General features: G+C 37.9%; 1 protein-coding gene and 1 non-coding gene across 2 annotated transcripts; both read right to left on the bottom strand.

Moving 5' to 3' along the window:
- Window positions 1-253: 253 nt before the first annotated feature.
- On the bottom strand, window positions 254-1,794 carry LOC127136773 (uncharacterized). The gene is made up of 2 exons (XM_051063294.1): window positions 1,435-1,794; window positions 254-1,324 (listed from the first exon to the last, which is right to left on the bottom strand). Exons 1-2 carry the CDS (start codon window positions 1,792-1,794, stop codon window positions 518-520), a joined length of 1,167 nt encoding a protein of 388 aa, XP_050919251.1. The 3' UTR covers window positions 254-517.
- Window positions 1,795-4,226: 2,432 nt separating this feature from the next.
- On the bottom strand, window positions 4,227-4,333 carry LOC127077744 (small nucleolar RNA R71). Its single transcript, XR_007787520.1, has one exon. It is a non-coding gene; the product is annotated as a small nucleolar RNA R71 (small nucleolar RNA).
- Window positions 4,334-12,613: the final 8,280 nt, after the last annotated feature.

Here is a 12,613-nt window from a genome sequence, read left to right as displayed (position 1 = left end):
TTCTTGTGTGATTTGGTCTCTCAATTCTTTGATGATGGTAATCAATTTGAAAACATCTCAAGTCTCATCAAAATAGAAGATCCAAAGTTCATGTGTGATTTTTATTTAGTTAATAGAAAAAATCTATTAATTGAGTTTGGTAATTTTTATTTGTGATATATAATACACATAATATATACTGCTAGCACAACTTATTGATTACACCATTAATGCCATTATTCCAAGTAAAATAGTCCATCATTCTTGGTGGCATGTACTGCTAGCACAACTTGGCCTAACATATTAGATATCAACCAACTTTTTAACTTAAGAAAAAGAGTTTTGTGTGCTGAAAATACCAATAAAATACAATTAACAAGGAGATGAAAAAAAATGAAACAACCACAAAATAGTATGCCTGAAAATGTTGTATGTTAGAAGTAAAATTAATTCTTATTTCTCCTCCTTAACTTCAGTTAACAAGTGAGCTAAACCATTTGTTAGAGCAGATGTAGAAGTCAATGTTGCCATCAATATGCTAAATAATCACCAAGTAAACCAATACTAGAAGTACAAAAAGGTGAAGATGAAAAATCCATAAAGTTTTAGTCAATCTTACCTCCTTAAGGCCAATGGTGACAACCTCTTCCTTCAAGTCATCAAGAGAAGTTTCCGAACTGTCAATTAAATTTAAAGATGAAATCGGAGACGATTGTGCAACGATCAAGTCATCGGTAGCCACATACATTTTCAATTCCTTCACATAACCTTCTCGGCTTCCTCTCCATGCTTTGAAATTATCGAGTAGAAACATATTTTTACAGTTTTTCTCATCTTTCCTATATTCATCACTTATGAAAAATTGATTATCAATAATACTCTCTTTGAAACTTTGGCCATCATAATAACAATAATACTCCATATCCGGCTGAAGAGGTAATATCTTATTGCTTAGTTTGAATTGCGATGCAACTTGAGGATCAACAAGTCTTTTCTTGGCTTTTGTTGACTTAAAATACTTGTTTTCTTCTAAAACAACAATGCTCTTGTACAATTTATCAATACTTCCCAAAGAACAATTTTCTCTTATCTTACTTACAACTCCTCCCAAGGGAAATGAGAGAAAAGTTAATAGCATATCAACAAAATCTTCTTCCCCTTGAGCATACAATACCTTGCCATCTGATTTTCTTATAACTAGCTTTACACTTATCTGGATATCAGCATTATCTTCAACATCATAGTTCAAAATCTTTGACGACTCTTCAACGGATGGTTCATTTCGCAAAAACGTATCTGTTAAAGGTGACTTGGAAATCAAAGCGCACTTCAAAAGATCCAGCACCTATATATACAAAACACAAATCAATAGAGCATGAAAATCTGCAGTATTTGTGTAGGGCAAACAACAACAAAACTATGATTTCGTGAATACAAAAATAAATATATATAAACCTTTTCCTTAGTGACTTCAAACGTCATTTCCTTTAAGGAACTTGTGGTTTTTATTCCACAGTTTTGAAGTAAACCAAAGCTTGTAACATGCTTGGAGTTTGGCATGACAATCAAATCATCGGTAATAACAAAAGAAGCACTACTTGTAACAAATCCTTTGTGGAAATGTTTGAGGGAAACTAAATGAGTCAAAGGATTCCCACCTGCACAATTAGTATCAGAGGAAGTATATAAACCATTACCGCAGCAGTTATCATCAACTATAGTACATAAGAAGTACGTAGCCGGCGGAGTATCGTCAATGTTAAGTGTGAGAAAGTTGCAATAATCTTCTGACGAGTTTATTGGTTGCAATAACATTTTTTATGTGTCTTTGTTAAGAAATATATTTTGCTAAGATCGGTGATAACATGAAATAATATCACATTTTTGGACTTGATTTAATTAAATTATATTATTGTTTGATCCGATTTATTTTATATTATTCGATATTACTTGGTATTTTCCTTCTATTTATTTCAGGTAACATTATTTGAAGCATACGTGAAAAAGAAAGAAAAGGGGGTGCAAAAAGAAGCATTTCACTAAAGCCCAACCCACAACTACAAAGGAGAAGCGTTGTGATGCTGTGACGACCGCCACACAAGGCGTGACGAGCGTCACGCCCCTCTTCTCAGTGTTACGAGCGTAACACAGGGTGTGACGGACGTCACACCCCCATTCCTATTTCTTTAGCTTTGACACGTAACAGAAGCACGTTCGCACTTTTTCTTCGCTTGACTCGATGACACACGAGGAAACCTACTGAAGGAACTTTTGAGAAACAGTTACATGATGGATTAATATAAATAGATCTTAAGTGGTGCCCTGCGGCGGCATCTCCTCTCCTCTTTTCCGTCGTGCAAGCCTTTACAGCAACATATTTTACAGCATTCTACTTTCTTAGCATTTTTATTTCCTTTTCTTTTCTAGTTAATTTCCAAAGCATTGAATTTATTTTCTGTCACACTAGTTTCTACACCGGAAACTATTGTGTAGTTTTTACTGGATCTAACCTTACGTTAGGTCATAGTATTTTATTCCTTCGCCTTTATTTTCCTGTCCGAACGAAGATTGTGAAGAACAAATCCAACCGGTTTGTGGTGGAGTGTTCAAGCATCGAAGTTAGGGAACAACCAAGATTTCTATTAATTTTACAGTTTCATTAATTTATTGTTTTAATTTATATATGCTCTGTACTGCTGTTTATCTATACTGTTTGTCTGATATGGCTGTATTTAAGCATAATTATTGTTTAGGCTTGTTTAGCATGTCCGACTAAATAAACTTAGATATCGGTATGTAAAGTAAGCGGAATAAAGGAATCAAAACTAAGTTGGTTTAAATTTATTTAAAAATATAGTCACTCTTTTTATGGTCTCAATTTACAAAGTTAATACCAAAGTTTTTGTACGAGAGTAAAAAAAACATAAAGAAGTTAAAATCAATAGAACGACGGTTTGAGCTTTTAACTGGACAGTGTAAATTGGACATTAACTTTAAATCAGGGCGAAAGCAATTTTTAGAGTTAATTAAATTCTAATCATTTTCAAAAAGTATTTTTAAAGGTTAAATGTGAGGACGAGAGTTAAGCATTTAAGTTTAATCATATAATCTAAGTCAATAGAGCGAGAGTTTGAGACGAGGGTGTTTAAACGGTTAGTATTTTCTTAAAAAGAGTTTCTACAGATTCTATTGTTTTCAAAAAGTGATTTTAGACTTAACTAAATAGTGAGAGCGTACGTTAATATAAAGTCATAGTCTGATTCAACAGAGCGAGAGTTTGAGAAAATATTTTTAATCAATAGTGTCTACTGAAAAGACTTATTTTAAAACTAAGAAACCAACGAAGATTTGATTCCCTAATTACGACGAAGTACATACCGATATCCACGTTATTTGATATTTAATCTAGATCCGATTTTAGTTTTACTTTTCTCCCTAATCAACAAAGTATCATCCGCCTTAGCTTTACGAAGTAACCTTAGAAAAACGGTATATCGATTCATTAAGTCCATGTGGGATCGATATCTTTTAAAACTACGCGATTAGACTGTGCACTTGCAGTCAATACCCCAATAGACTCATAAAGTCGCGATCAAGTTTTTGGCGCCGTTGCCGGGGACTTTTATTTAGTCGATATCGTAACTCTTCTGTTACCTGTAGAGACTAAGGCAATTTTTATTTTTCCCTTGTCTTTCGTTGATTTGTATGCCACAACTCGCTCACAAGGCGAACCGTACTACTTACGAATCAACGACATTGAACGATATCTCCGAGTCTTACGACGAATTCGGGAGTATCGTGCTGCAAACAATCTTCCTCCAATCGAAATTCCTGATCTCAAAAATCTTCTTCCTTCACCGATACCCGAGATGGCAGAACCAGCTCGTGCTCTTCGGGATTACGCTGCTCCATCACAAGATGAGCCGCATTCGAGTATTGCTCCACCCGCAATCGAAGTAAACAACTTCGAACTTAAACCTTCGCTGTTGCAGGCAGTGCAACAAAACCAATTTTCTGGAAATCCTACCGAGGATCCAAACCTTCATTTATCCGTATTCGTCCAATACGCTGATACTGTTAAAGCTAATGGTGTCACTTCAGAGGCAATTCGACTTCGTCTCTTTCCTTTCTCATTAAGAGATAAAGCTAGAAGATGGCTTCAGTCTCTTCCTTCCAACTCAGTCACCACGTGGAATGAATTGAAGAAAGTCTTTCTTGCCCGATATTTTCCTCCAAGCAAAACAGCTATGTTAAGAGCCCAGATAAATGGATTTAAACAGAAAGATAATGAGTCTCTTTTCGAAGCATGGGAAAGATACAAAGACATGATGAGACTTTGTCCACACCATGGTTTATAGGACTGGTTAGTAATTCATACCTTCTATAATGGTCTCTTATACAACACAAGGTTAACAATAGACGACGCCGCAGGTGGTGCGCTTATGGATAAACCCTACGCTGACGCTTATCAACTTATCGAGAGCATGGCCCAAAATCATTATCATTGGGGAAGCGACTGAACAATGGTAGAAAAACCTCAAACAAAAGGACGCATGTACGAGATAAGTAGCCTTGATCATGTTAATGCAAAAGTGGATGCTCTTGCCCAGAAAATTGAAAGTTTAAATGTATCACCTCCAGCCACCGTGGTTGCCGTAACCCAAAATTGCGAAGTCTGTGGAATTCAAGGTCACACTCCTACAGATTGTCATCTCCTAACAGGAATCCAAGCAGAGCAAGTGAGTTATGCTCAAGGAAATCCCTACTCGCATACCTATAACTCGAATTGGAAGAACCATCCTAATTTTTCATATAAGAGTAATAATGCTTTATACGCACCAGGTCAAGCTCCCAGTCAAGCCCCAACTATACCTCCGGGAACGTTTTCAAGAATTCTACATCCCAACCGATTTTATAATTATGGACATAAGAGAAGATGAAGTTACCCCCATTATATTGGGAAGACCATTCTTAGAAACCGCCGGTGCCATCATAGACGTAAAACGAGGACGACTCACTTTCGAAGTAGGAGAAGAGAAAATTGAGTTCATTCTTTCCAAAATTTTGAAAGCACCTGCAATAGATGACACATGTTACTTCATGGATATCATCGATGAATGCATAAAAGAAACAGAATTAGAAAATGACGAATTGTCTTACTGTCGTGTAGAAGACAGACAGAACCAATGTTTAGCAATAACATCGGATCCTACGCAATGCCTTAAGAAACCAACCCTCGACCTGAAAACACTTCCCAAAAATCTGAGATATGAATTCCTAGACTTAGAACTTGAACGACCAGTGATAGTCAATGCAGACCTAGGAAAACTCGAAACCGAAAAACTCCTACATATCTTAAGAAAATATCCAACCGCACTAGGATACAACATCACCGATCTTAAAGGGATAAGTCCTTCTATTTGTATGCACCGCATCATGCTAGAATAAGATTGTAAAACTTCTAGGGAACATCAGAGGAGACTAAACCCGATCCTGAGTGAGGTAGTGAAGAAGGAAGTAACGAAGTTATTAGAGGCATGTATTATATATCCTATATTCGATAGCAAATGGGTTAGCCCTGTACACGTAGTACCAAAGAAAGGGGGTATAACCGTGATCGAAAATGAAAAAGGAGAAACTATAACCAAACTAATCGAATCGGGATGGAGAATGTGCATTGACTATAGGAAGCTAAACAAAGCAACCCGAAAAGATCATTTTCCTTTACCATTCATAGACCAGATGTTAGAACGATTAGCCAAGCATTCTCATTTCCGCTATCTAGACGGTTACTCAGGCTTCTTTCAAATACCAATTCATCCTGATGACCAAGAAAAGACAACGTTCACATGTACCTTTGGTACCTTCGCTTATCGACGAATGCCGTTTGGCTTGTGCAATGCTCCTGCAACTTTCCAAAGGTGCATGATGGCAATATTCGCCGATTTTCTCGAAAACATCATGGAAGTCTTTATGGATGACTTTTCCGTATGCGGACAAAGTTTCGAAGAATGTCTTGAAAACCTAGAAAGAGTTCTAGAACGATGTGTAAAAGTAAACCTAGTACTTAATTGGGAAAAATGTCACTTTATGGTACAAGAAGGAATTGTTTTAGGACACATCATATCAAATAGAGGAATTGAAGTAGACAAAGACAAAATAGAAGTAATCGAAAACCTTCAACCTCCGAAAACTGTGAGAGAAGTACGAAGCTTCTTAGGACATGCCGGTTTCTACCGACGATTTATTAAAGATTTCTCTAAAATAACTAAACCTTTAACCGGATTATTAATGAAAGATGCTGAATTCATCTTCGACAATAAATGTTTAGAAGCATTTCAAACACTTAAACAAGCATTGATCTCCGCACCCATAATGCAGACCCCGGATTGGAATGAACCATTTGAAATAATGTGTGACGCAAGTGACTACGCCGTAGGCGCTGTTTTAGGACAACGAAAGGATAAAAAACTTCACGTCATATATTATGCAAGTAGAACTCTAGATGAAGCACAAATGAATTATGCCACGACCGAGAAAGAACTTTTAGCAGTAGTATTTGCACTAGATAAATTTCGTTCCTACTTGGTCGGAGCTAAAATAATCGTTTACACTGACCACGCTGCCATTAAGTACCTCTTAACAAAAAAAGACGTTAAACCTAGACTCCTAAGGTGGATCTTGTTGCTACAAGAATTTGATTTGGAAATCAAAGATAAAAAAGGAACTGAAAACGTAGTAGCAGATCACCTTTCTAGACTTGAAAGCCTGGAACCGGAAAGAACATCGATCAATGATGATTTCTCGTACGATAAACTTATAGCTAATTTGGAAGAAAATAGAGCTGATAAACAGGTAGAGACCACCTTGGTTGTATGCGTTACACCATGGTACGCTGATTTTGTCAATTATTTAGCTGCCGGAGTGGTTCCACTTGATTTATCCTACCAACAAAAGAAACGATTCTTCCATGACATAAAACATTATTACTGGGACAACCCTTTACTTTTCAAAAGAGGCCCCGATGGTATTTTCCGTCGGTGTATACCTGAAGAAGAGGTAGAAAGTATAATCCAACATTGTCATTCCGCTCCTTATGGTGGACACGCAAGTACATCCAAGACCTGCTCTAAAATCCTACAGGCCGGTCTTTATTGGCCAAACATATGGAAGGATGTGCATGCTGCTGTCAAGAAATGTGATAGGTGTCAACGCACAGGAAACATATCTAGACGTGACGAGATGCCACAAAAGGGCATCTTGGAAGTAGAAATTTTCGACGTGTGGGGAATAGATTTCATGGGACCTTTTCCACCTTCTTTCGGTAACAAGTACATACTCGTAGCGGTTGACTACGTATCAAAATGGATTGAGGCTATAGCTTCTCCAACAAATGACACACGAGTAGTAACTAGACTCTTTAAGAATATAATCTTTCCAAGATTTGGTGTCCCAAGAATAGTCGTCAGTGATGGTGGATCACATTTCATATCTAAGATACTCGAAAAATTATTGTTTAAGTATGGCGTAAAACATCGAGTAGCAACACCTTACCATCCTCAAACCAGTGGACAAGTGGAAGTATCTAACAGAGAAATTAAACAGATATTGGAAAAAACAGTCGCTACATCAAGGAAAGACTGGTCATCAAAATTACCCGAAGCTTTATGGGCATATCGAACCGCTTACAAAACTCCCATAGGAACAACCCCATTTAGGCTTATTTATGGTAAATCTTGCCACCTCCCAGTAGAGTTAGAACATAAGGCCTATTGGGCTATTAAAAATTTAAATTTAAACTATAAGGCCGCCGGTGAAAAGCGAATCCTAGATATAAACGAATTAGAGGAACTTAGACAAGACGCATACGAAAATTCCAGAATCTACAAGGAAAGAACGAAAAAATGGCATGATAAACGTATATCAAGAAAAACTTTCAAACAAGGCGATGTAGTCCTTCTGTTCAACTCTAGACTTAAGTTATTCCTAGGAAAACTACGCTCTAGATGGTCAGGCCCTTTCCAAGTCACTAATGTCTTTCCTAGTGGGGCTGTGGAAATTAAGGGAAAATCTATTGAAGCATTTATCGTCAACGGGCAGCGTCTGAAACATTATCACTATGATGAAAACAATGAAGACTCGCAAGTCCTGCACTTAGACGTATTGTCTCCAAAGTTTATAGATTAACATTTAATACTTTTATGTCGAGCTTGCGACATTAAACAAAGCGCTTCTTGGGAGACAACCCACAACTTTCTATTTTTTTTTCTATTTTTTTTTCCTTTGATTATTCTTTTTGATTTTATTTAGTATCCATTCTTCATTTATTTTATTTTATAAAACTTTTCTTCTCTTCTTCTTTCGGCATCTGGCCAAATCCTGACTAAATTCTTGTTTTTCTTTTCCTTAGTTAACATTAACCTGATGGGACATATTGATCGTATGGGTATCAAATTCAGAGGGAGAGCTCAGAGACAAAAATTTGAAGAACTAGCAGAGAGAGAGATGCACCCAAGTTTTTATGCTGATGATTGGGCAATGACTGCCCTTGGACTAAGAGAGAGTGTCCTATATCTGCTGAGTCAAATAGGGTGGGAAACCACTCCTATTCGAAGACAATTTGTCACTTACCGGAGGCTAACTCTATAATTCCTTATCTCCCTGATCTATTTACCAAACCATGGAAAAGGAATAAGCCGAGGTTTCATTCAGTTCAGGATGTTCAACATGGAGTATCGGTATAACATTCAAGAATTTACTAACCTTTTAGGGTTCCCTACTTCTTTTGATACATTCACCATGAGCCAAGAAGACCTTTTTGAATATAGAGAGCTTGAGCATTTTTGGGGAAGTTTGACGGGTAATGACGACCCCGAGGAACATGAGTTTCTTTCTGGAAACATACATAACCCGGCTTTTCGTTATTTCCACAAGATCCTAGCACACACTCTTTTTGGGAAGAAATCAAACATTACCACAATCTCACGTGATGAACTCTTCATAATATTTTGTGCTTCCCAGAACCGTCCAGTGAATGGTGCCACTTATATGTTGGCGAGTTTTGACCGCCTTATTCAAGATGACCGTGCACCGATCCTAATAGGAGGATTGATAACTATGATTGCTAATGCTATTGGACTGCGCCAACCCATGCTTGACTTGAACCCTTTTTGTGGCATTGAGCCTATGAATATACCTTTCCTCTTCAACACTATGTTTATAGGAAACCTTGGACCTGAAGAGTTTGAACTAATAATTAATAACCAAGTTCTTTACTTATTCACCATGCCTAGTCCGATGACTAGTGTCCATAACCGAAATAATTGGCTCTACAACCTGAATGGAATACCTTCTCCTGTTAGATCTGTTGAATCCATCCAAGATTATGAGATTTGTGACGACCAGATTCCTTATGCTGAGTCTGATCCACAGACACCAACTGGTTACCATGATGTTGCGTCTCCACCTCATCCTATCCCGCCCGCAGAATCGGCAATACCTGATCATAGACATCATATGCCCGGAACTGATTATAACACCGCCATTCAAGCCTTGATGTCAGAACAAGATGCCATCAGAGAAGAGTTAACTAATATGGGACATGAATTTCTAGGATACATGAGTAGTATGACAAATCAATTCCACGAGTTGCTAAACCGTGTCAATTCCTTTGCTCCTCCGGCCAGAGATTCTACAAGTGGCTAGAAGTTTTTAGTTAATTAGTTTTAGTTTTAGGCAATTTATAGTTTCGTTTAACATTGCTTTTAATCTTAGTATTTGCTTTTCCATGTTTTCTTATGTCTTCAAATGTTACATTATATTTATTGAAGCTATTGGCATTATTGGTTTATTTTATTTTATTTTGATTTATGCAATATCTACAATTACCAGTAATGATATTCACTATATGTTACTACTTACATAGCCTATTAGAGAAAAATATATATATATACACTATGGTGTGTAGTAGAATAGCATACATGGCAATTCAAAAATAGAACAATAGCAAATATAACAAAAAAAATATTATTATTAATAAAAATAATTTATGAAGCACCCACGTCAGCAGTCACGAGCGCCAGTGACCGTTGCAAGCTAACTGGTGTGACGAGCGTCACACAAGCCATCACGGTCATCACGCAAATGCACATGACGCCCGTAACACCTTCTGTCACGAGCGTGACAACTTCAGAATAGGTGAACGTTGGTGACCGTTGGGGACATGACCGTTGCTCCCCATCTTTTCATTTTTCCATTCAACTCACCTTTACTCCATCCCACTCACATTCATCCACATTTATTTTTCTCTCACCCACTCACCTTCCCAATTCCAAAAACTTTTCCTATAAATACCTACAATACCTTTCTTCCTACACAACATCATTCCAACAAACCACTCTATACAAATACATTTTCATCCCCTTTCCTTCTTTCAACCTACCTATCACTATGGGAGAGAACCCACAATTCGGAAATATCATCTTCCGATCTGAAGATGATAACTATCAACGAGAGCAGTTCGATCGGTTCTAACAATGAGGTGTCGTATCTACCAGGTATCCTGATTTAAATTGTTTACAAGAATTAGGATTACTTCAAGGTGTGCAATGGCTACTTAGGCTTTCTGATTTAACTTTTCTTTGCTCACAAAATCAACCTACCTACCCATCACTCACCTTAGAATTTTTAAGTTCTTATTCATACACCACTCCAACCGGTGAAGACGAGTACTTAACTGGTACCGCAACTTTCCGCATGTTCAATACCGAGTACTCACTATCCCAGGAACAGTTGAGTGCCATGCTACACTTTCCCGTAGGAGGCCAAGTCCACCCAAGAATCCCTCCGAACTCACAGTGGCACATAAACGCCTTCGACCTCTTTAGAAAAATATCCGGTGTGGAAACCAATAACTGGGATGCACTACTTGCTTCACACATACATAACCCCATTATCCGGTATTTTATCCGCATTCTGCAAAACACCATTTTTGGTCGACCCAACAACAACAAAGTCAACACGAAGGAACTATTCTTCCTCCACTACGTCTTTGAAATGGATACAAAGGTAAACGCCGCTTTTTTCTTATTTCACCATATCCGCACCCTATGTGCTAGAGGCCGCCAACCTTTTGTGATTGGAGGACTAATAACCACCATAGCACTTGGTTTGAATCTAGGGGACCAACTTCAAAATTTACAATCTCTGCCACCCCTATTTATGGATATAAGTTATTGTCGCTCCAGCCGCTTGATCAAAAATAGGGTAGGCGGAAGGTATTATCTTATGGTGAATAACCAAGAAGTCCCAAGCGTTGTTTTGCCCAACATTACCCTCACAGATGTCACCAACCCCGACCGATTCATCTACGATCTGAATGCTCCCGAAGCTACCGACCCTACACAAGCAAACCCGCCCCCGGACGAGTTTGAGGAAATGGAGCAAGGTGATCAAGGTCCTGAACAACAGTCAGCCCCGCTTAACCCTTCCGATAATGCAACTGGTCCATCCTCCCGACGTCGTCGAAGAAGAAGGCCAGCAACTAATGATGACATCATGGATGCTATTGATGCCATGCAGGCGCAGAATAACGAAGTGATGCAACTGATGCGCCAGATGCAACATCAACAGGAAGCGAGGAATGCAATAACCGACCAGCGGTTCACTGACTTGCTCAACAGGTTTGATGACTTGGAAGTTCGTCAAGGATCACCGGGCCCGAGAACAAGAGGCGGAAGGCAGAATTGAGTTTGGGTTCCCTTTTCTTTTCCTTTTCTTTTGTTTTCTTTGAAACATTGGGGACAATGTTTCATTTAAGTGTGGGGGGGGGGGGGGAAACTTTGTTTCAGTTATGATTATTTCTCTTTCAACATTCCTCTTTCAAGTATGTTATTTTCCCTTTCATTGTTATTTCCCTTTTATTAATTTATAATTTATAAAAAAAAAAATAATAATAATAATATATTTATTTCAAGTCGAGTCCCTAGTGTGAAAATTTTTATTATCTATTCCCCTCAATTTTCTCGAGCCATAACAAAAATTCAACACACTCAATAAGTATAAAGGTTGCTTATTTTATCAAACTTGAGTAAAATTAAGACAAAAATTATTACCGTCCCCAACACTCTAAAAACCTCAACATGTTAGATCGGGCTAAGTACCTATTATATCAATTCCTTGAACTTTTAGTTTTATAGTAACCCCGAGTAGTTTATACGAGAAGTCGGCACCATCTTAATAGCAAACTACGTGGAGAGCCGATGAATATAAATGAATGATTCCCAAAAACAATATATTAAAAATCAGGAAATGCACTAATTAAGTTAGGTGATCCTTACCCGATCATTTAACCCAAAGGTTGCGGACCCTACAAAAACATTGTATGAACGATCCATTGTCATTTGGTTCAGCGGTTTCTGGTGCTGAACTTGGTAGGGCGGACTACGATCCGATCCCCCGCAATTTGCAATGGACTAAATAACGAAGTTATCCAACTTATGTACCAGAACTTCTAGCTAAAAGGGGATCAGAATCGCTAACCGGTTACTCCACTATGTGCGCGAAAAGATAAAAGGCTTAATGTGATTTCGCTAGAACGAAAACGGGTGAAATAAGAGTAAAAGAACTAGACTAG

The sequence above is a fragment of the Lathyrus oleraceus genome, chromosome 4 (assembly GCF_024323335.1).
Source record: "Lathyrus oleraceus cultivar Zhongwan6 chromosome 4, CAAS_Psat_ZW6_1.0, whole genome shotgun sequence".
In the NCBI taxonomy this organism is placed as follows: Eukaryota; Viridiplantae; Streptophyta; class Magnoliopsida; order Fabales; family Fabaceae; genus Lathyrus; species Lathyrus oleraceus.
Note: the sequence above shows the minus strand (reverse complement) of the source record. Positions and strands in the feature narration are given on the sequence as shown.